Genomic DNA, 23,094 nt, shown 5'->3' on the forward strand with positions numbered 1-23,094 from the left:
TTTAAAACCTGAGCATTGGAAGGCGGTCCCATGCATGAAATAAGAACTCAAAAAAAAAACAAAAAAACCCATTTGGCCTGGGAAATCATAAAGAAGTCTGTCTTTGTCTTGGGTTCTGAATTTTTTAAAATCTCCTTTGAGAAAAACAAATGCATTTCTGGTCTATGGATTTGAAATTCAGATGCGCAATATTCACATGGTGTGAAAATTCCAAACTGAGAAATTAATGCAGAAACAATTTTTGGACTGTTGCTGGTTCGCAAGAATGCTTGGTAGAAGCAAACACAAAGTCACTGCATTAGCAACACTTCAACAGTTCGGAGCTCATGACAATGTGCTCAAAATAAAAAATTACAAATCTTTTGAGTAACTGATCTATCATGAATGAGAGTCAGAAGACTCAGTAAGGAGTATAATTAGCACTGCTGGAACTTCATCTAATACAGTGATAACTTAGAGAAGACAGGTTTAAAAGAAGATTTAAAGTAAAGTATGAAATGAAAGGAGGGAAGGAAGAAGAAAGGAAAGAAAAGATCGCTATGTAAAAAGGATCCAGATTTAACTTTCAAAGAACCAAATAGAGTATCTAAGCGTAAAATCTATAGCCCTGAGACATCCTAAGGCTGTTGTCTGATAACTATGCTTTTGCTTAGACTGTTAAAGGAAATTGAAGGAACACTGTTTACTTTCCACAATTCTCACCAAACACCAGCTCTGTCCTCCCACTTTCCGTGTTGGTTACCCAGGTAACATCTTCATTCTGCTCAGAAAAACCGAGAGTGAAAAGTCTAAGGAATAGCTAGAAATGTCACTGGGGTGAAGGTGTCACTTAACCCCTCCTTCCTCTCCCTGTCTGTATGCCACATCTGTCCCCATGCCCCAAAATCTCGCTCGTAGTTTCATAAGAATAGGGATAGTGCTAAACCATTTTCCCATTGGAATTAGGAAAATGAATTTAAAGTGGTTTACCTTACTCATCTTTGAAACTCTTTTATATATTCTTTCTCTGCTCCCTGCCCTCATCTCCCAGCATTTAGCCCAGTATCTGTCACATAGATACATACTTAATAAATGCAGACATGAGACCCTCATTTAATAAAATCCCCGCTGCCGCTGCTAAGTCGCTTCAGTCATGTCCGACTCTGTGTGACCCCATAGACGGCAGCCCACCAGGCTCCCCTGTCCCTGGGATTCTCCAGGTAAGAACACTGGAGTGGGTTGCCATTTCCTTCTCCAATGCATGCAAGTGAAAAGTGAAAGTGAAGTCGCTCAGTCGTGTCCCACTCTTAGCGACCCCATGGACTGCAGCCTACCAGGCTTCTCCGTCCATGGGGTTCTCCAGGCAAGAGTACTGGAGTGGGATGCCATTGCCTTCTCTAATGCCATATAATCTATGCATCTTCTTGGTGCCCATGAGAATCCAAAAAGGTAGACTAGTTTTGGTTAAGTTCTGTGTCACTCAAAAAACATTTGGCCATGTTTATTGCTTTTAAATATATTTGCATTTTCCAATTTAAAATGTTCTAATAGTGAAGTCATCTTTGAATTTTACCCTGTTTTTTTTTCTCTTGGTTTTATTCAGTAACTCATCAATTTCTATTATTGCTTTCTTCAAAATATTTATCTCCATCTGTTCCTCTTCATTCCCATGGTCTGCCTCAGCGGAGCTATGAATCATTTCATTTGTGACTCAGAATATCATCCTGATGATCTTGCCATTCAGTGAATTCCCCCAGCTGTAGATCTTCTAACTTGAACAAGACCACTTAGAAACTTGCAGTGACTTACCATCTGCCTGCTGGATATAATCCAGATTCGAGACTGCTGACTGCAGCTGACTTCCTCTTTCTTACCGTCTCCTCCGTTATAGATGCTCACACCAGCCAGACTCATCTCCTTGCTTTCCCCTGTATGCTCATGCATAGAAATGAATGGAGTCACTGGAGTCTCTTTTCACCTGGCCCTGACTGAGAGCTCTCCCTTGAGGTCGTGTGGTCATTTTGAGGCCTACGAGGATACCCCTCCTACTGGCAGCTTGGCTCACTGGTGAAAACACTGGCTCCATACAACTGGGTACTAATTTAGGACAGCGCAGTTTCAGAACTTTGGGAAGAATACCATGTCTAACTTCCTGCTACTCAAAACTGATGGAAGAGGCTGCATTTATTTATGCCTAAAGAAGAGCAGCCATACAGACCCTTTTCTGCAGAGTATGAAATTAGTGCTTGAAATCAGATAAGCAAAGGCAGGACCCATCCTTTGGGACTCACCACAGAGTGGTTAGTTTGAAATTATACTCTTCAACCAATGTTGAGGAAGTTTATAAGACATGATTTGATAAAAAAACAAAACTTTAATTACTTTAAAATGAAGTTGTTGAGGACAATAATGTTCATGACATTATTTAATGTTTTATTTATAAGACCCATGAGATACTTTTCCTTTGGACAGAGAGTAGGATGAATTGAGGTTCTGTTAAGCCATGAATTTTGTAGTTGATCATATGGCTTCCTTTGAGTTGGCTGCCCCATGGCTCAGCTAATTTTGAGGACCATGTAGAGCAAGTGTTTGGAACTTCTCAACATAAAGTATATGTGGTCAGTTGGTTCCAGGCTTCATCTTATTATTTTCCACACTTTATCCAAATCTTCTCTGATTTTCTTACTTACCTTGACTTTGTCTTACTATATGCATTTTTGTAATCCACCTAGGGGAGTAAGATATAGTATAAACTCATGTATAAGCACATATCATCTAATTTATAGTTAGGGCCACCTCATGTGCAGAGTTGACTCATTGGAAAAGACCCTGATGCTGGGAGGGATTGGGGGCAGGAGAAGGGGACGACAGAGGATGAGATGGCTGGATGGCATCACTGACTCAATGGATGTGAGTCTGAGTGTTGGTGAGTCTGAGTCCGGGAGTTGGTGATGGACAGGGAGGCCTGGCGTGCTGCAATTCATGGGGTCGCAGAGTCGGACTCGACTGAGTGACTGAACTGAACTGAACTGAACCACAATTATACATATAAGAAGCTAATTCAAAATTTCAGATGTTTAAAGAAATGAATTGAAGAGGAACTTTAAAATATTCTGCTTTATTCCTGGAAGTAGAGATCCGCTATACCTCGTCATTGAAATAATGGCATAAGACTTGAGGAAACAAAGTTTTAAGGAACATTAAGTATGAAAATGGCTATTATGCTAAGTAGGGGAATCAACAGTCAGGGGATGCTGGTAATCCAAAGTTTTTTATATGCATATTCATTCTTTCATTAGACATTGGGGTCTAGGATAAACCCTGAGTTCAAGAGCTGTGTGAAATCACTTGGCAATCAATTTCCTCACACCATTTAATTATAATCATTAAGTAGTACATGGTATCCTAGTAACTAAAAGTAATTTCTGATTTTAAAAACTGTTTAGATTTTATTTTTCATTTTCTGTTTTGTTTAAAGGGAATATGTATAATTCAAAATACTTCTCTAGCCCAAAGTAATTGCAAAGGGAAATTTTGAATTGATAAGGCATAGATGTAAATAAAGAAGGCAGAGAAAATTAGCAACGTTCTGAGTTTTCTTCTTAGAAAGAAAAGAGAGGAGATGAACAGGGCTTTATGTATGTCAGAAACAGGAGAAAGCATACAGTTCATCCTCACCAAACCAACACATTGCCAATAGAAGCTGCTTGAGAAACTAGTAAAATGTGGGGATTTATTGCCAAACACACACACACACACACACACACACACACACACACACACAAAAGCACACACAGAGCTTACTAGTGAGAGAGAAGATGAATCCCATCCAAGGAAGCCACCATTTCTTCTCTGCCTGCCCCATACCACGCCCTGTGGTAGAGAAGGAATATTGCAGAGGTGGTCACTAGGGGAATAAACTCCTCAAGTAGAGTTGTGACTGCCAGAGGATTGTGCCGATGTGACGCTGTGCTCAGAATCCTTGGGGAACACGTTCCAGGAAAATGCAGCCCTTATATCTATCCTTGGGCATTTGCTAGGTGCGCAGTTTTGGTATTTGGATATGGACTCTGTTCTTCATTGTGTAATGTTTCCCTGTGTGTGTGTGCGTGTGTGTACACGTGTGCATACCCATGCTTGCATGCTTATGTGCCCAGATGAGAAACTGAATTGTTTTTATGACTAAATAATTCTAGGAATACATACTCTGCCTAGGTTTTCATGTGGGTTGTAACTGTCTGTTTTTTAATTTCACAGTGCGTGGACAACATACGGTGTAATGGTTTAATGACTATAGTGTTTGAAGAAAATTCCAAAGTTACTGTGCCACATATGATTAAGTAAGTGTGATAATCCTTTCTCTGACATTTTAATCAGGATCAAATTGGTGGAGAATGTAAAACCCTGAATAAAATATTGCTTCACTGGGATTCAGCTTCATACTGTGAATACATTCAGCAGTAATGTGATAATTCATAATATGCCATTATAAATAATAAAACTATTGTAATGGTTTTTCAGATTCATGGTTTGTTGACTCACAGCATAGAAATACAGTTTTTCATACTATTCAGAATGCCTTCCTCAGTACAAAAAGCCTATCAAAATTTTTAAGTTCAGTATATAAAGTTGTAATAGCAGATGTGTCAGAGGATGGACAAAAGTTTGGCAGATTCTTTTGCAGTCTTCTCAGTGAGTATGAATCATATTAGTTAGATTTGGTTGTAGAGACACACTGAGATTTTGAAGACATTCAACATAAATTAACTGGCTTTCTATGGTACTATCTACCCACAGCCTGTGTATGGATTTGCCCCAGAGGCTATTGCTGGGGGCTTCCATCTTGCTGTCTATGTGTTTTGTTAAGAAAGCAAATCCGATAATTTAGTGTTATCACTAAGGAAACTGTAGTTTTATTTGAAGCGAGAAGTTATATCAATAACTATGTGCCATAACTCTCTACATTAGTACTTTTGTCTCTATATACTTTTTTGTTTCCAAATTCAAAAATTGTTTTGGAAGGATTTTCAAGCTGACCAAATTGTTCCCTACTCTCATTTTCTTGGTTATTTGCAGTCCAAATTCTAAGAATAAAATGTATTTTTAAAAGTAGTCCTGTTATATCTTTCCAAAAAGTTACATGAAGCTAAGAAAATGTTTGTCTTCCATGCCTTTTATGTGGATTTTTTTTTTAGGTCTGAGCTAAGCCAAAAAGCAGCATCAACTTTTCTCTACATTGCAGGTATTGATAGGTACAATTGATAGGTACAATGATAGGTCTTTATTGTAATTAGCATCATCCCAATTGTACAAACTTTAAAACTAAACTAATACAATTATGTAAAGTTTAAAAGTAAAATAAAATTAAAAAAAATAAATTGCTAATCAAGTTTTAAAATATTTTGAAGAGGGTCATTTTTTTCTTTCTTTTTATGGAAGAAAAGCTATTACAAACCTAGACAGTATATTAAAACGCAGAGACATTACTTTGCAGACAAAGGTCTGTCTAGTCAAGGCTGTGGTTTTTCCAGTAGTCATGTATGGATGTGAGAGTTGGACTATAAAGAAAGCTGAGTGCTAAAGAACTGATGCTTTTGAACTATGGTGTTGGAGAAGACTCTTGAGAGTCTCTGGGACTTGCAAGGAGATCAAACCAGTCAATCCTAAAGGAAATCAACATTGAGTATTCATTAGAAAGACTGATGCTGGAGCTCCAATACTTTGGCTACCTGACGTGAAGAGTCGACTCATTGGAAAATACCCTGACGCTGGGGAAGATTGAGAGCAGGAGGAGAAGGGGGCAAGAGCATAAGATGGTAAGATGGCATCACCGACTCAATGGACATGAGTTTGAGCAAGCTCCAGGAGATGGTGAAGGACAGGGAGGCCTGGCTTGCTGTAGTCCATGGTGTCATAAGAGTCGGACACGACTGAGTGACTGAACAACAACAGGGGTCATTTTAAGACTCTCATGCAGAGATTCCTTTAGCCTTATTTTTCCTAGGTTTTTAAGTATAGTTTAAAAAAAAAAAACAAAAAAACAGAACAGGGACTTAGAATCCACTTTCCAATTCAGGGGACTCAGGTTCCATCCCTGGCCAGGGATCTAAGATACCACATGCCATGGGGCAGCTAATTCCACACACCACAACTAGAGAGCACCTGTGTGCTGCAATGAAGATTTTAGGTGCTGCAACCAAGACACAATGAAGCCAACAATAAATAAATAAATAAGTGTATTTTTTTCAAAGGTAAGTAAAAAGAAAAGATCAGTTAAAAATGTGTGATAATAAAATTAAAACCAAGTATGGAATATTAAGTCAAAAGTTTCAAATTATGACTTAATTTTTAAGTTCACATCACCAGGCTAGTTTTCTTATTAGTTTTCTACCAGAGTTCAGTTCATTTCAGTTCAGTTGCTCAGTCATGTCTGACTCTTTGCGACCCCATGGACTGCAGCACGCCAGGCCTCCCTGTCCATCACCAGCTCCCAGAGCTTGCTCAGACTCATGTCCATTAAGTCAGTGATGCCATCCAACCATCTCATCCTCTGTCGTCCCCTTCTTCTCCCACCTTCAATCTTTCCCAGCATCAGGGTATTTTCAAATGAGTGAGCTCTTCACATCAGGTGACCAAAGTATTGGAGTTTCAGCTTCAACATCAGTCCTTCCAATGAACATTCAGAACTGATCTCCTTTAGGATGGACTGGTTTGATCTCCTTGCAGTCCAAGGGACTCTCAAGAGTCTTCTCCAACACCATAGTTCAAAAGCATCAATTCTTCAGTGCTCAGCTTTCTTTATAGTCCAACTCTCACATCCATACATGACTCCTGGAAAAACCATAGCTTTGACTGTATGGACCTTTGACGGCAAAGTAATGTCTCTGCTTTTTGATATGCTGTCTAGGTTGGTCGTAGCTTTTTTTACCAAGGAGCAAGCGTGTTTTAATTTTATGCCTGCAGTCACCATCTGCAGTGAGTTTGGAGCCCAAGAAAATAAAGTCTCTTACTGTTTCCATTGTTTCTACATCTATTTGCCATGAAGCGATGGGACTTATTTTAATACTTCACAAAATAATGTATATTATTTTCATTCATTTTTTTGAAGTACTTTCTTGAAGATTAGACAGCCTTGAAATTCCAGTCTGCTTTAGAATGAGAATATGTAAGTTGGACTTGGTAGCCAACTTATAAGCTCTTGAACCTTAGGGCAGCTGCACACCTACTCTACATACACTTTGTTCACTTAAAAAATTAATACAGATAAAAACTTTAGTTTTCTGCCTGCCTCAGTTATGACTGGCATCTCAATGCATCTTCTGTCCTATGTTCTGGGAGTTTGACTAATTCCCATTTCCAGTTTCATTTGTAACTGCCTCCTATATAGACCAAGACTTCTCTGCATTTGGAGGGACAGAGAGGTCACTGTTATGAGTTGGAACCACTCACTAGAGAATAGAAACCTGTATCTGAGGCTGTAAGGACTTCCTATGGAAGTCACACATATTTGGATGCCCTATTCCCTACGAGGTGTATTCCCAAGGCAGAGTTTCATATATTTTGTATCTTTCTTCCTTCCATTTTCCCCTGGTCATTGAGCCTGATTCTCTTCAATCAGAGAAAAAGATGATTTTGCAATCTCTGTTCCTTCTGATAGTCTCCTCCGTGGTCCTGTTCTTCTCTAAATTCTATATTCTTGCCTCCCTGCACGTCTCTCTGGCTACATGCAATAAAAAAATAAAAAATAAAAAAAGATGTTTTGCAGAGTTAAAAGAAAAAAAATTATCCTATCTTAATGGCATTACTTTGCAGGGACTCACTTTTAAAACCTACTAATTACAACAGGTGATTTGGGTTTGATGTTTCAAGATTGTTTTTTAAAATGTTTACCAAAAAGGAGTTGTTATTATCATGGGAGGCTTAAGTAACACATTATATCTTCTTGAGGGCCCCTTAGGAAATAAAGTAAAATCTCTTTCAGTGTAATAAAAGAAAATTAAATAATTTCATAATATTTAATTCTTTTTTCTTTAGTTAAAATGAAACTGTAATCATAATTTTGAGAGGCAGTGGTGTAATTAGTTGTAATTTCATGTTGGCTACAATATATTTTTTCCTCCTAGTATTTGATTAAAGTAATTATAGTCAAAAAATGCCAAGTGCAAAACTACCATTATAATGCAAAATCATGATATTTATTAGGTGATTATATTCCTTTAAGTGATGTTTTATACTTTATGTATTTAGGCTGAGGCTTGCTTTCTTTTCATAATAGTTGACCTCAACTTAGAGGTTAAAACAAAAAATTTTCCTAGCTTAATGGCATTACTTAGAAATGCCATTTCTAAGAAAATGGAGATTTTAGATGGGAAAATGGTGGGAGAAAAAGTGATCACCTTGATTAGCGGATCCAACCAGTCCATTCTGAAGGAGATCAGCCCTGGGATTTCTTTGGAAGGAATGATGCTAAAGCTGAAACTCCAGTACTTTGGCCACCTCATGCGAAGAGTTGACTCATTGGAAAAGACTCTGATGCTGGGAGGGGTTGGGGGCAGGAGGAGAAGGGGACGACAGACGATGAGATGCCTGGATGGCATCACTGACTCGATGGACGTGAGTCTGAGTGAACTCTGGGAGTTGGTGCTGGACAGAGAGGCCTGGCGTGCTGCAATTCATGGGGTCGCAAAGAGTCAGACACGACTGAGCAACTGAACTGAACTGAACTGAACTGAGACTGATTGAATTAAAGAAGTTTCTGAGGTCTTTTAACAAGGGAGGAAGATTAAAAACCAGAAAAGTAAAGTTGGTGGATGGTCACATATAAAGGACAAGAAAGAGCCATTGTATTTTCAAGAACCTCACTCGATGCTCTTCTATATTTTCAAGATCAGTGATGTGACTAGAATGAACAGGCTGCCCTTAGTTCCTCGTCAGAAGTAAGCTACTCATTTAAAATGCTCTTTCAGGCCCTCAAATGAAGTCTTCCCCTCTGCACTGAGCTTACTTTAGGGTGGGATGTTTCCAAGAGCAAGCTAAAGAAGCTATTGATTTCTTTTTATCCCAAAGAAAATAAATATATAATTTAAAATCCCTCCCAAGTACTGCAAGAGCTAATTAGGGACACTCACAACAAGCCAGCTGATTCTTAGCAAGCGACTGTCTCACTGAACCTCACTGGCCCATAGTGTATCCTTTAGTCAAGTGATGAAATCCAGCACTTCATTGATCACCTGTTTCTGAGATGCTGCCATGAAGGTAGACACGGGGGTCTCAGAAGGGAACGTGAAGGCTACGGGCAGTCCTCGAAAAGATGTGCATTTCTTTGAGCCTCACTTGGATTCAGCCTCAGCTTCCACGCTTTCCATCTTATGAACTTAGCCCGGCTTCTTGACCTTTCTAACGAAGGTGCACCACGAGCTGAGGGGTCTGAGCACACCCAAGGATCCCAAGGGCTGCTGTGTGAACCTTCCCCTGAGTTTCCTGTCCACCTGGAAAGACTGCTGCAGGCTTCCAGGACAAGGGCCTCCAGGTGACAAGTTGAGGAGCAGCCAGATGGTGGTTTTATAGAATGAGAGAAACCCAGCATTGCAGGTGGGCAGGTGGAGACTGTGGAAGGGGAATCTTTAGAAGAGTTCACTGAGTATATTACATCCATTATTTTTTTAGGAAGACACTTTTTAACACTGCAGAGTATTGAAAACATAAGGAAAACACAGTATTTTACACAATTGATGGTTTAAAGTGTGTTCAGAATAATGGATGGCCTTCAATGCATTAATCAGCCAGAAAGAATGAAATGGATTAAGCATTCAAGGAGTTAGAAAAAAAATGACAAAAATCAACTGTAGGAAAATGTAGGAATAAAATAACTAAGAATGGAAATTAATACCTTAAAATATAGAAAAAAAACAATAGAGCTGATCAAAGAGCTGTTTCCAGAGGAAAAAATACCTAATAATATAATATCTATTGGTTTAGTCAAGAAAAAAATTGGTGGGGGGGGGGGGAGCACAGATGTACAAAATTACAAGTAAGAAAAAGAAATAACCACAGATAATAGCAGTGCTGTCTGCATCTTCCCCTCCTCCCCACCCTTCTGTGGGGAGAATGTCACCCTTACTTTTTAATCATACTTCTGATATTCTGATTTGAGGGTATAAGCCCTGCTCCTCCTAAATAGGACTTTGGCTTTAATTTCCTAATAAAATAGGATTGAACCAGAGAAAGAAGTGAAAGCGGAGTATGCTTCTCTAACATAGGCCACTTTGGCATATTCATTACACTGAGCTACAGACACTTGAAAAACAGCAAATGCAGAGAGGGTTTTTCTGAACTCTTCTTATCTGCCTAAAGACAGATTCTCAAAAAGGAACTCAATTGTCATAAATCTTCCCAGGAGTTTCACCAACCATGGAAAATTGACAGCTGTCACAGGAGATGTCAACATCACACCCAGGCTAACTGTCACAAACCTTCCATCTATTTTGATACCTTCCATCTGTTCTGATACCTTCCATCTATTCTAAGGGTCCATTCATCTTTCCTAAAAATCATTTACTCTTCCCTGAGAGGCCTATACACAACCCCCACCACCCTTTCCCTATTAAGATGGCATTTAAGTCTAAGTTCTAAGCCACCTTTTTGAGTTTCTCATTTTCTCCTGGTTATCTCCCAGGGATACATGAGATATACATGTTAATAAGCTTCTTTATTTTTCTCTTGTTTATCTTTTATCACAGAGACTCAATTAAGATCTCAGGAGTGTAAAGGGAAAATTATTTCTCCTCCCCTGGAGAAGGAATCCACAGAGTGGAATGAATGATTCCTATTTTCACAATTAATTCTGACCTTCCTAAACTATAATGGCATGGTTGATGTTTTTGTGGCCCTGCTTTGTATATGTCCAAGCACATCTTTTATCAAATGCCAGGGGAAGCCTGGACATGAGTGTGCATTTACAGACCCTGAAATACTCAGGGGCTGAAGGTCAGTTATGCTCTGGTTTTGTCCTCACGTTCCTGCCTTATGCGTAGGTCTGACGCCCGGCTTCACAAGGATGACACTGACATTTGCTTCAGTAAAACCCTCAACTCCTGCAAAGTGCCGCAGATCCGGTATGCCAGCGTGGAGCGCCTCTTGGAGAGACTGACCGACTTGCGGTTTCTTAGCATCGATTTCCTCAACACCTTTCTGCACACCTATCGGATTTTCACGACGGCAGCTGTGGTGCTGGGGAAGCTTTCTGACATATATAAGAGGCCTTTCACCTCCATCCCCGTCAGGTAGGCCTGGGATTAGCCTGAGATGAAAGTATGCCCCACCTGGTCCCTGGGTCTCTGTGCTGAGGGACAGCCCACTCTGCAGGGTCCTGGCTGGCCTTTGAGCTTACCAGACCCCCCAGTCCCCAGTAGAAGACGGTGAGGGGAGGTCACAATTCCCAAGGGAAGCAGTTTAAGTTTCCAAGTAGCCTTTGCCAAGATAAAGCTATTGTTTGGAGCTTTTCTTTCTACCTTTCTTTTCTTTTTCTTTTTTTAAAAGCAACTGTGCTTTTCACATTTTAATATGCAGAAGCATCACCAGGGGACCTTGTTAAATTGCAGGCTCTGATTCAGTAAATCTGGAGTGGAGCCCAATGCCAGTGTTCCTTGTCTTTGGACACAGTTTAGTAGCAAGGGGTTAGACAAAGCCTAAAAAGTGTGTTCTTTTGGCAAGTGTATGGTATACACCCAACATTTAAATAAAGGAATCCAGCCACAGAAGTTCTATGATAGCATGGCCTTTTAATGTAGGGAGCATGTCTTGAACGACATCAGGAGACTAATTTTTCACTCGGCCACAATCTTTTAATAGCTTTTGCTCTTGCTTTTAGGTCATTGGAACTCTTTTTTGCTACCAGCCAGAACAACAGAGGTGAACACTTGGTGGAAGGCAAATCCCCACGCCTGTGTCGCAAATTCTCTTCCCCACCTCCACTGGCTGTGTCCAGGACGTCCTCCCCAGTGAGGGCCAGAAAGCTGTCCTTGACTTCTCCCTTGAATTCAAGGATAGGCGCACTGGATCTGACCACCTCCTCGGCATCCAGCAGCCCCACCACCACCCACAGCCCAGCTGCATCCCCACCGCCTCACACTGGTAAAGTGCCGTTGGATCTGAGCAGAGGCCTTTCTTCTCCAGAACAAAGCCCGGGATCTGTAGAGGAGTCTGTTGATAACCCCCGTGTGGATCTGTGTAACAAGCTAAAACGAAGTATTCAGAGAGGTATTATCCTGCTACCACACTCTGTGTTTGCTGGCCCCACCATTCCTTCTGGAACCCTAGTTCCCTTTCTTTACAACTTTCCTACTTTTGCATAGAAAGTAGAGTGAGTGCAATGGCTAATTAGACAGTCCTGAAAGTTTCTAGCCTTTGTGGAAGGAGGGCAGGGTTAGCTGCCTTCTGTAGTAAAAGGCCAATTGTAGTCAATTGTCTCTGGAAGGATGGTATCATCTATATGATTATCACTGGAAGGTTCTTAGTGGAATTTGATTAAGGCTGGTTGGCTAAAGAGCATAACCCAATATTTGGCTTAGAGGCAAGTTGCAGGCACCGTTATCCATGACCTCGAGCCCCAGAGCCTTCTCCTCCTCCAGTGTCCATCTTAAGCACCTGTACTGCTTCTGGCCTTTCCTTGCTTAGGATGACAACCTAACCTGGAAGCATTAAGATGACTTCTTCAGTTTAGTTTCCAAGACAACACTCCATATTACGACAGAGATATAGGGAAAAAATAAAGTCTGAGACAGTGTTCACTGTCCATGACACAACCAAAGCGGTTTTTAGAAATGTGAATTAGATCATCTGGTTTCCTGATTATATTCTCTGAAGACTTCCCATCATACTTAGAATAAAGTACAATCTTCTTCCCAAGGCCTTCAGATCCTATGAGATTTGGATGCTGTGTCTCTAATCCCTGCTTCTGCCATTCTTCTTCATCTTCTTGGCTACAGTCACACTGATTTCCTATTTGTGTCTCAAAAACTCCTGGGTTCTTACTGCCTCATGACCTTTGCACTTGCTTATGCCCCTGCCTGGGCAGTCTTTTCTGCCTGGGCAGTCTTTTCCTACAGAAGCTCATGAGATCAGCAATCTTGTCTGTCTTGTTCACTTCTGTACTGTCAGGGCGTTGGCCAGTACCTCACAGATTGTAAATTTTTGTTAAATGAATAAATCAAGCAAAACACTCAGGGGACTAATTAGGGATTGCTGTGACACATCTCCATACCCTTCTCAGCTTGGTACAGCGTAAGGGTTGGAGGAAATGAGCCTAGCCTTGTTCTTTTACAATCCAGTGTTTCTGTGATGAACAGAATTTAACAGCCAAATTAGCAAACAGCTTCTTTGTAAACTACACAGTGACTGATTTGTTTGCTGATAATATAATAAAAAATTGGGCAATAAGTCAGGCAAATTGTCCAAATTTTAAGGAGGATTACTGAGACGGAAGCATAGATTCCTGCTTTCTACCTGCTTGAAGCTTCTATGCACTTTCTAGCTCAGATCATTTAAATCAGCTTTCTGAGTGAAGTGCTTTGTGGAATTTTAACTGGAGTGGTTGTCAAGATCAAAAGTAGCACCCTTTTAACCAAGAAATTCTTTAAGTTGACACATTAGCAACTAAGGAGGATGAAAGGGGAAAGATAATTTAAAAAGTCATTAGAACAACAAGCTGCAGCAGAATCATGATGGATTTCTCTTGGGAATAGTGAGGCAGTGCACAGGCTGACAAGTGCATCCGGGGTTTGATCCAGACCAGTGCTTGGGAGTCTCTGTGGAGGGAGTGACTTTGGGAGGCTTAGTTCAAATCTCCTCTCTGTGTCAGAGCGGCCTGGGAATTACTGGAACTTCCCAGAATATAGAAAGTTCTTTCTCCTCCATTATTGGATTGTATTAAATGAGAGAGGAGGAATCTGGAGGTTAGTCTGGATTCTCATGTCATTTTGAGTTAGCAGAGCTTTAGGAATAGCATTTCAGTGTTAGACATTGGTGGCCCCAAGACTTTGTTTGGAGACTGGGATTGGAACAGGGTAAGGTTGTTCAGGAGTCATTGTGACCTCCTCCTCTGCACGTTGCCGTGCTACAGGATCCACAGTGGTAAATAAGATGGTGCCCTGGCCCCTTATATGTAGTTCTCTGGAGAAGGTGAGCAAACACGGGTGGTTCAAGATGTATAGATGGAGGGCTCAGGAAGGTGAAAAGCAGGGGAGATCATGTTTGGTTGAGCAGAATCTGCAGGGGTCATTGACATCAGCCAAGAAGAATGGACAAGTGGGCTGCTCGGAGGAAATAGGCAAACTCATGGCCAAAGAGCACCTATGAGCAAAAGGCTGCTGGTAACCCCCAGGGGTGAAAGCCATTTCTGAGAGCAGGAGTGGTCACAGCTTGTGAAGTGACAGCTTTTGTCCAGTTTGGACACCATGTGAAGCTCTGCAGAGTAGACCATGTTACTAGTCTTCCTGCTTTCTAGTATCTAGCAACTATTTAAAACTCTCCTAAAAAGTTCTCCTTTCTCTCCTCCTTCTTCTTTTTGGCCATGTTAGCCATTAAGTGTACAAATCAGTAGTGTTAAGTACCAATATATTCACATTATTGTACAGTACACAGAACTTTTTCATCTTAAAAAACTGAAACTATATACCCATTGAACAACTCCCCATTTCTCCCTCCCCCAGCCCTTGGCAGCCACCATCTTATTTTTGTTTCTGTGAGTTTGATTACTTCTTGTATTGTATATAAGTAAAACCACACAGTATTTGCCTTTTTGTGACTGGCTTTTTCATGTAGCATAATGTCCTCAAGGTTCATCTTTGTTGTAACACATGCCAGGGTTTTCTCCTTTTTTAAAGCTGACTAGTATTCCTTTGTATGTGTATTCCATATTTTCTTTATCCATCCCTCTCTTGATGGACTTTTGGGTTGTTTCCCTCTCTTGGCTCTTGTGAGTAATACTGCAGTGTACACGTGTATGCAGATTCTCTTCAAGACCCTGCTTTCAGTTCTTTTGCATATATACCCAGAAGCGAGATTGCTAGATCATATGGTAATTCTGTTTCTAATTTTTTGAGGAAATTTTTGTTTTTGATAGTGCCGACACCACTTACCATTCCCATCAACAGAGTACAGGGTTCCAGTTTCTCTGCATCCTTGCCAACACTTAGTATTTTCTGTTCTTTTGAGAGTGGCCTTCTAATGGGAGCATGGTAAGAATCTTTCTCCTTTTTTGTGATTTTCTAGAGATTGCATTTTAACTTGGCTAGGGCCTGATAGTATAGATAGTAACTTCTTTCTTTAATAGAGGAGCAAAAGAAAAATCTGTTCCTTTCTGCATTATATACTAAGTATGTGTTACAGTTCTAAAGGCCCTCAGTCAAGTTGTCCCTTACCCATAATAATTAATTTTTAGACTTTTACTTGCACATAAATTGTTCTACAGTGGTCACCAAGTTCCCTAGTTCTGGTCTTCCAGGCCCAAGCCCAGAGTGCATGTGATGGTCCCATGCCGCATCATAACATCTGTTTGGCCTACTGTCTCATGTAGAGGTGTAATCACTGGCAGGAATCAGTGGCTTTTCCCCAAGAGTAATGAGGTGGAAAAAGTTTAGAACTGGGGAGCCAAGATAAATGAGAAAGGACCAAATCAAGCTCTCAGGGCAAGACGCTAACAGACTGCCAGAGGTGGGAATGTTGTGGGCACAGCTAGTGGCACCTGGAGACCTTATTATGTGGCAGCTCAGGTTATTGCTGACCAGGGCCCAGCAGATGGTGAGGGCCCATGGATAAAGGTGAGGCAGAAATATTAGGATCTTTCTCACATTAGAGAAAAACCAAAGTATGGGCTTACTACTTCTGTATCTCCACTGGATTTCCCCCAAACAAATGATATGCAGTTAGAGTTTCAGGGGTCAGTTTATTCACATGGCTTGTGGGGTAGAGATAGGATTTTGTGGTTCTCCAGTCAAGGTTAAATGCAGAGCCATCTCACTGTGGAGGTGGGGTTGTTCAGGATTGTGTCCATGCATGGCCATGGCACTTGTTAGCCTGTGAAAACCTACCTCAGCTCCAGAGATGTCCAGTCCTCTCCCCAGAGTCCAGCGTGTCATAGTCACGACTACCCACTGACACATCCCCCCTTTTCTCTCATTTTTACTATAATTACCACCCCCCTAACAGTCCTTCCCTTGCGTGTGTGCTAAGTCACTTCAGTTGTGTCCGACTCTTTGTGACCCTATGTATTATAGCCCACCAGGCTCCTCTGTCCATGGGATTCTCCAGGCAAGAAAACTGGAGTGGGCTGCTGTGCCCCCTCCAGGGATCTTCCCCACCCAGTGATTGAACCTGTGTCTCTTACATCTCCTTCATTGGCAGGCAGGTTCTTTACCACTAGTGCCACCTGGGAAGGCCCATCATTCCCTTAAATACTTTGTTTCTGGCCACTTCTTTGCATCTTGATTTCTTTTCCCTTTCGGGTAGCTGTCTTCTGATGATTTTTAATGTATTTACTTCCCATATTGTTCTTCAAAGTGTTAAAGATGTAACTAAGAGAGGCACATGGTACGCTGGACTAAAAATCAAATAGATAAAGAAATAGGCAATGAAGAAAAATTGTTGAACAAACAAATGCTGTGTGGTTCTCTCCAGTTCCTGGAGTCATTCTGATTTTGGTTTTGAGTGTAATCAATTATATGATTCATACAGACAACTAAGAATAGACTGGTCTGCAGGCACATATTTTCTTGCTCCTGAGACTTGAGAATAATTTATCCTGTGGATCCTCATAAAGGAAACACTGTGAATAGAAAGCTTAGACATAATACTGAGGTCTAGGGAGCTCTTGGGCATTTTTTTGAAGGGTGAAACGAAGGAATTATAGATTTAGTTTTTCCTTTTATTTTGCATTGGTATATAGGCAGTACTGATCATGAATAGTTCCAGAAAAGTCATAGATGAAACACTTTATTTCAGCATCAGCCTGACAAGATCAGTTTGTGTGTGTGTGTGTGTGTGTGTGTGTACGTGTGTGTGCGCGTGTGCACAATGTCTGTAGAAGCCAAGAGTGCTGCTGTGTTAACTCTGCTGTCTAATCTTGAAAATTCCAGTTGGCAAAGTAAATGGAGGCAATGATCTCTCTTTAATTTGAAAGATGTTTGTGTGTGCTTTGCATAATGTTGACACCTTAAACAGTCGGCAAACTTGAATAAGAAGTCTGTGCCTGGAGTTTATACATTTTCTGCTCTTCACCTCAGGATGCAACTTTCCAAACCTCATTGCACAAGATCAGCTTCACTGTTGGGTCTGTAGTGGGGCCATGGGTCCTCTCACTGCCGTCCGGCTAGACAGTTGCAGGGTGCTGTCTTTGAAAAATGCTAGTAACCTTTGTCCGATTTTATTGTCATTGCAGTTATAATGCCAGCCTTGCCATCTTTCCTGGCAAGAGAACTTCAAATGACATGAAGGGAAAAAAGAGAAACAGGAGCTATCCCTCATCTCAGTGAGGCTCTGAACTTGTAAGGGAAGAGTAATGCAGTTGGTTTCACCTCTACTAATCCCCAGATGTGTTCCAGGCTCACTCAACATCCATTCAGTTCAGTTCAGTCACTCAGTCGTGTCTGACTGTTTGCGACCCCATGAATCACAGCATGGCAGGCCTCCCTGTCCATCACCAACTCCGAGAGTTCACTCAGATTCATGTCGAGTCAGTGATGCCATCCAGCCATCTCATTCTCTGTCGTCCCCTTCTCCTCTTGCCCTGATCCCCCCCAGCATCAGGGTGTTTTCCAGTGAGTCAGCTCTTCACATGAGGTGGCCAAAGTACTGGAGTTTCAGCTTTAGCATCATTCCTTCCAAAGAACACCCAGGGCTGATCTCCTTTAGAATGGACTGGTTTAGTGGTCTTCTTTCTTCCTTCTAGAAAGGCCCCACCTTCTGCTATATTGAATTCTTCTAAAAAGCACAAATTTCAGCCCAACACACATTCAGATTCCACCCAGTGGTGGGATATCAACAAAACATAACCTGCAGCGGAGAAGAGAGGAGAACCACGGGGGCCTGTGCATGGTGTTCGGGTCTCTTCGTCCATCCGCGTTCTCTTGGGCCCTGGCTGTCCACACAGTCTAAGCACTGCCTCTCGACCCACATCACTAGTGTCTGTTTCTTTGTTCCTAGTTTGAAAATTGCCTGCCTGTGGGTTGAAAGTGCTCCCAATTTTAGCATTTGTTTTGAGCCCACATCTGCCCACTCGTTCTGTAGGCAAAGCTGTTTGCAGGGATTGATTGAACGTGAACCTGCCAGAAGGAAACGCTTCTTTCCCCCGCACTGTGCTGGTGTGATTTTTCCTCTCTGTAGGTGCCCGTTTGCTTGCAGTGTTACGCTGTGCTTTTCTGTCCTTTCAGTGGACTTCCCGAGCCCTGTCCAGCTCTCGCACTGGGAAGTTTTTTGGTTCAGTGTAATTGCTGACTAAATGATTTGCTCATTTGCCTCAGAGGAATGAATGCTTGAATCAGACCGAGGACACACGTTTGATATTCTGCTTGCTCTTGCAGAGCAGATGCCTTCTATTACTGAATTTTGAGGGACTTATTTAGAAAATAATAAAACTAACAGCTAAGCACTGATTTTTTTTTGTCTCCATCCTGCATCATTGCCAGCTTGACTGTAATTATGTCATTCAAGGAAAGATTCTAACCATTTCCCTTCCCTGGCCCCTTTGTGTTTCAGAAGAGCTGAATTTGGGCCATATTTCTAAAGGAGTGAATCACATACAAGTGTAAAAATGGCTTTATGTGAAGTCATTAGGAATTTTGTCGAGTTTGTTGAGTGAAATCTTGAATGGAATGGTAAAAGGAGTTGAGAATAATTCTGCTGATAGAGATAATGGAAAATTAGTGGAGGTGGTGCAGTTTTTACCAGTTGATGCAAAGCCCAAGGAAAAAGAAATCAAAGAGTTGTTAGAAGTTTATGAAATTTTTGTAGTGCTTTTCCTTAAAATAACACACATGCAGTTGTAGTTTTACCTGGTTAACAAGTTAGTGCAAGGGATGTGGTAATAGCTTGAATGTGACCCTGAAATGATGTTTCTTTTACTCATGGGATGTTACCTGCAGTGAAGAGACTCAAATTATCTTAAAACCTCTCAACTTTCATTATAAAAATTTCCACTGGCCTGCTGCTTATCTGTAGCTCTAGGGCATTAGAACTTTCTGGAAGGATGGAAAAATGTTCTGTACTGTAGCCACTAACCACATGTTGTGTATCGTCAGCATTCTGCCAGGAGGAGTGGCTTGATATCATGATCAGTTCAGTTCAGTCTCTCAGTTTTGTCCGACTCTTTGCGACCCCATGGATTGCAGCACGCCAGGCTTCCCTGTCCATCAATAACTCCTGGAGCTACTCAAACTCATGTCCATCACTTAGGTGATGCCATCCAACTATCTCATTCTCTGTCGTCCCCTTCTCCTCCCATCTTCGATCTTTCCCAGCATCAGGGTCTTTTCCAATGAGTCGGTTCTTCGATATCATGATAAAGTCCTTTAAAAATACAGACTAGTATGAAATGCTTATTATCCATAAGGAACTTTTGTGTTCCCATGCATGATACTAACAAGAAGCTCTTGAATTCATAACCTGGTTGTTAAAATGTGTGATGTTTTAAAGCAGCAGTCCTCGAGTCTGTGCCGGTGGACCGAGCAGGTGTGGACAGCTCACCCGTAGCCGATGCCGCAGAACTGTCACCTTGCAGGTCACCCTCAACTCCTCGGCACCTCCGCTACCGCCAGCCTGGAGGTGAGCACTCAGGAAGGGACTCAGAAACATGCAAGTGAGAGATGATTCTAGCTCCTGAATCTTTTGTTTACCTTACCATTTCAGTTCCCAAATATTTTTCAGTCTCAATTATGAAAATTAATTGGAAGCAAATGTTACCATGGGAGCAAGTAGTGGAACATAAATGATTAGAGAAAATGTCACTAATATAACCAGTATTTACTTGACCACCATCATTGCGTGGTATTTTGTGTGGAGTAAGCTGAATCGCAGGTTAATCTCTAAGCCTGTTCTTGGTTGCCAGTTGATTGAATGTCAGTGCTGGTTTTGCCAAAGTGTTCCCAGACTCTGATGACATTACAATGAATCCCAGTGTAGTCTCTATTAAATAGGTTCGTCTGGGACACAAAACTGTGGGGTGACCTTATTAAGAACAGTATTTCAACTAAAGTAATGTCCAGTTGCCTGGGACTCCAGTCTTCATTGTTAGTGGCAGAATCTGGTATATTTTCTATTATGAAAATTATAAAATATTATCCCATAATTTGTTTTAAAATATACCATTTCTAATTGAAGGGAAAACTATCAGAGCAAAAGATAGAAAACTTTTATCTCCCCATCGCTTAAGTAAATATAACTACAAATAACAGTTGTTTTTGAAATGTCTCCTTTTTTCTCAAGACAATTGTTTCAAATTGGAAAGGAAAATTATTCACTTGTGAAAGCAGATTCACCCCAAGTAACCTAAGTAAATGTAGATGTTTTCTGACTTTCATACTTCTACTTCAAGTAAGGCAGTTTAGCAAAAGACAGAGTGCTTGGCTGCAAATGGTCATTTCATTTGTAGCCTCAGCAACACAGTGGAAGCTGTCATTGCCATCAGCTCCAAGAGAAGCTAGCCTGAGTGGACCATTGTCAGCAGAATTGCCCTGATGGATATTAGCTCTTGAGGAGTGGGACTGATTTTGGGCTCCTGATCAGTCATGGGTCACCCTGACATTTGGGTACTTCTGGAAAACCAATGTAACAAGTTAGACTTCTCTGCCTTGTTATAAGACTACTATGGGATTGGCCAAATCTCTTTACTGTTCTTAGAGCCTTGATCAGTCCAGACCTTGGCAACTTCTGTGACCATTGCCATGTCAGACAGACTCCCTTGAGTTCATTATTAACCTGGAAGAGTTTGGGGTCAAACTATATGGAAGCAAAATTTTACCAAGGCAAGAGTTATTTAAGTGCTATCCACTTGGTTACTATCATTAGAGCCCTGTTTTATGGTCTATTTTCATATGTTTATATTCATTTAAAATTCTTTAAATTTATATAGGCATTATTTGAAAATCCTCATCCTGTTTGTGGATTAACTAAGTCCTTTGTTTCTTTCCTGATCCAACCAAATCCCAGAGATGCAGGAAGGAAACCACAGTCTGTGATGATATGGAGGGTCCAAATAGTGACAGCAGCCCACGTTTTCTCAGTGTGTAGCTGAAATTTTGCCTGTTCATCTATCTTCTTGCCCACCTTGTTCCACAAATGTTTTCAGGCTATAGCTGAAGGAGAGGGTAGAGCTGTTTTGTGCTTTAGTGCTTAGGCACATTAAGCAGCTCTTTGCTTCCCCTTTTATTTATTTTAAGCATGACTATATGACTTTAGAGGCAAACTAGTAAAACCACAGAATCACAGAAAAGCCACAGAAGAAATGAACTATCTTCACTAAAAGCCTGAACGAGAAAAACAGTGAGGTTGGCATCAACATTATCAAGTGCTGTGTGTAAATATCTGAGAAGTGAGAGGGGGTACAAAAAGGTGCTCAGTGCATCCTTCAATATGAGAGCCCATCCCCCTTTCTGAGGGTGCTTTGAGAAGAAAATTCTATCTGTAACATGTAGAATATTAAAAAATATAGATATTTTTATATTGAGATAAAATTCACATACCATAAGATTCACCCTTTTCAAGTGTGCAGTTCAGTGCTTTTATATATTCACAAGGCTGAGACACCATAACCACTGTCTCAATCCAGATATTTTCATTACCCCTGCTAGAGAAATCCTGTACACATCAGTGGTCACTTCCCATTCTCATCCCCCAATACACCTGGAAACCACTAATTTACTTTTTGCCTCTGTGTATTTACCTATTATGGACATTTTATATAAATGGGATCATATAATACGTGACTTTTTGTGACCAGCTTTCACTTAGTATGATGCTTTCAAGGTACATTCATGTTGTGGTATGTATTACCTCATGCCTTTTGTGGCTAAATCATATTCCCTCACATGGGAATTTTTGATTTGGTTTATCATTTCGTCAGTTGGGGGAGATTTGGCTGTTTTTACTTTTTGGCTATTATGAATAATACTGCTGTGAATGTTTGTGTAGAAGTTTTTGTATAGACATATATTTTCATTTCTCTTGGATCTATAACTAGAATGAACTGGTTGATATAGAATCTTGTTATTTGCCTATTAATAAGGACAACACAAGATATTTGACCCAACCCTTCATTCAGTGCAGGAATGAAAATGAGAATTTTCATTATGTAATATTATGCATCTGCCTCACCATGCCATTCCCATTCTTTTTAAATAACCAGGACAGACAGCTGACAACTCCCACTGCTCTGTTTCACCGGCCTCTGCTTTTGCAATCGCTACGGCTGCAGCAGGACACGGGAGTCCACCCGGTGAGTAGGGGTGAGCTGTCGAGCGCTTGGCAATGAATTGCCCAGACCTCTGGCAATTTATGGTAAATCAGTGGTCCTCGCCTGCCAGCATCTTGATAATACACTGGGCAGCTTCTTAAAATTGCAGATTCCCAGCTTCCTAGTCTGTCAGTGTGTCTTGGTGTAAGACTGTCTTTTAAATAAACACCTACAGGTAAGTCTCATACAGGTAGCCTATGCTTAACACTTTCAAGAACTTCCATATCAGAACAGGATGTGTTATTTCTCTTATGTTGTATTAGCAGAGTTCTTTAACCTTTTAAGCCAAATTGTTGAGAACGTATGTTTCCCTTTTAATTGAGTACGGTGCTAAAAGCGTATGCATGGTGGGAGGGAGGGCTTGTGGAGGGTGGGAGAGGAGAGAGGGTCTATTGGACTCGTAATTCATTTCCAGTAGCTCTGTGGTGCTGAATTGTTGTCAGTTAATTTTCAAGGTAAAGAAGTACCTAAAAGAAAAGCACAGTATTTTAAGTAGATGAAAAATTATATTTATTATCTCTGTCCTCTTTTCTCATGTGCAAGAAGGACATTATGTTAAAATAAATCTGTATGTGGTTTAAACAATCCTCTTGCTGTGAGTTCCTTCACCTAAA

The 23,094-nt window shown here is 40.9% G+C and overlaps 1 protein-coding gene across 5 annotated transcripts in view; it reads left to right on the forward strand.

The window, feature by feature from the left end:
* RASGRF2 (Ras protein specific guanine nucleotide releasing factor 2) overlaps nt 1–23,094 on the forward strand; it is a 274,907-nt gene that overhangs the window by 146,780 nt on the left and 105,033 nt on the right. For 4 of the 5 annotated variants that reach the window (XM_070793986.1, XM_070793984.1, XM_070793987.1 and 1 more), the window contains 5 exons: nt 4,237–4,319; nt 11,013–11,261; nt 11,849–12,237; nt 19,666–19,794; nt 22,373–22,462. In XM_070793986.1, the coding sequence (XP_070650087.1) occupies nt 4,237–4,319; nt 11,013–11,261; nt 11,849–12,237; nt 19,666–19,794; nt 22,373–22,462 (940 nt within the window). The remainder of the gene's footprint in view (nt 1–4,236; nt 4,320–11,012; nt 11,262–11,848; nt 12,238–19,665; nt 19,795–22,372; nt 22,463–23,094) is intronic. The other variant, XM_070793985.1, reaches the window with a different exon arrangement.

This window comes from Bos indicus, chromosome 7 (genome assembly GCF_029378745.1).
Source record: "Bos indicus isolate NIAB-ARS_2022 breed Sahiwal x Tharparkar chromosome 7, NIAB-ARS_B.indTharparkar_mat_pri_1.0, whole genome shotgun sequence".
In the NCBI taxonomy this organism is placed as follows: Eukaryota; Metazoa; Chordata; class Mammalia; order Artiodactyla; family Bovidae; genus Bos; species Bos indicus.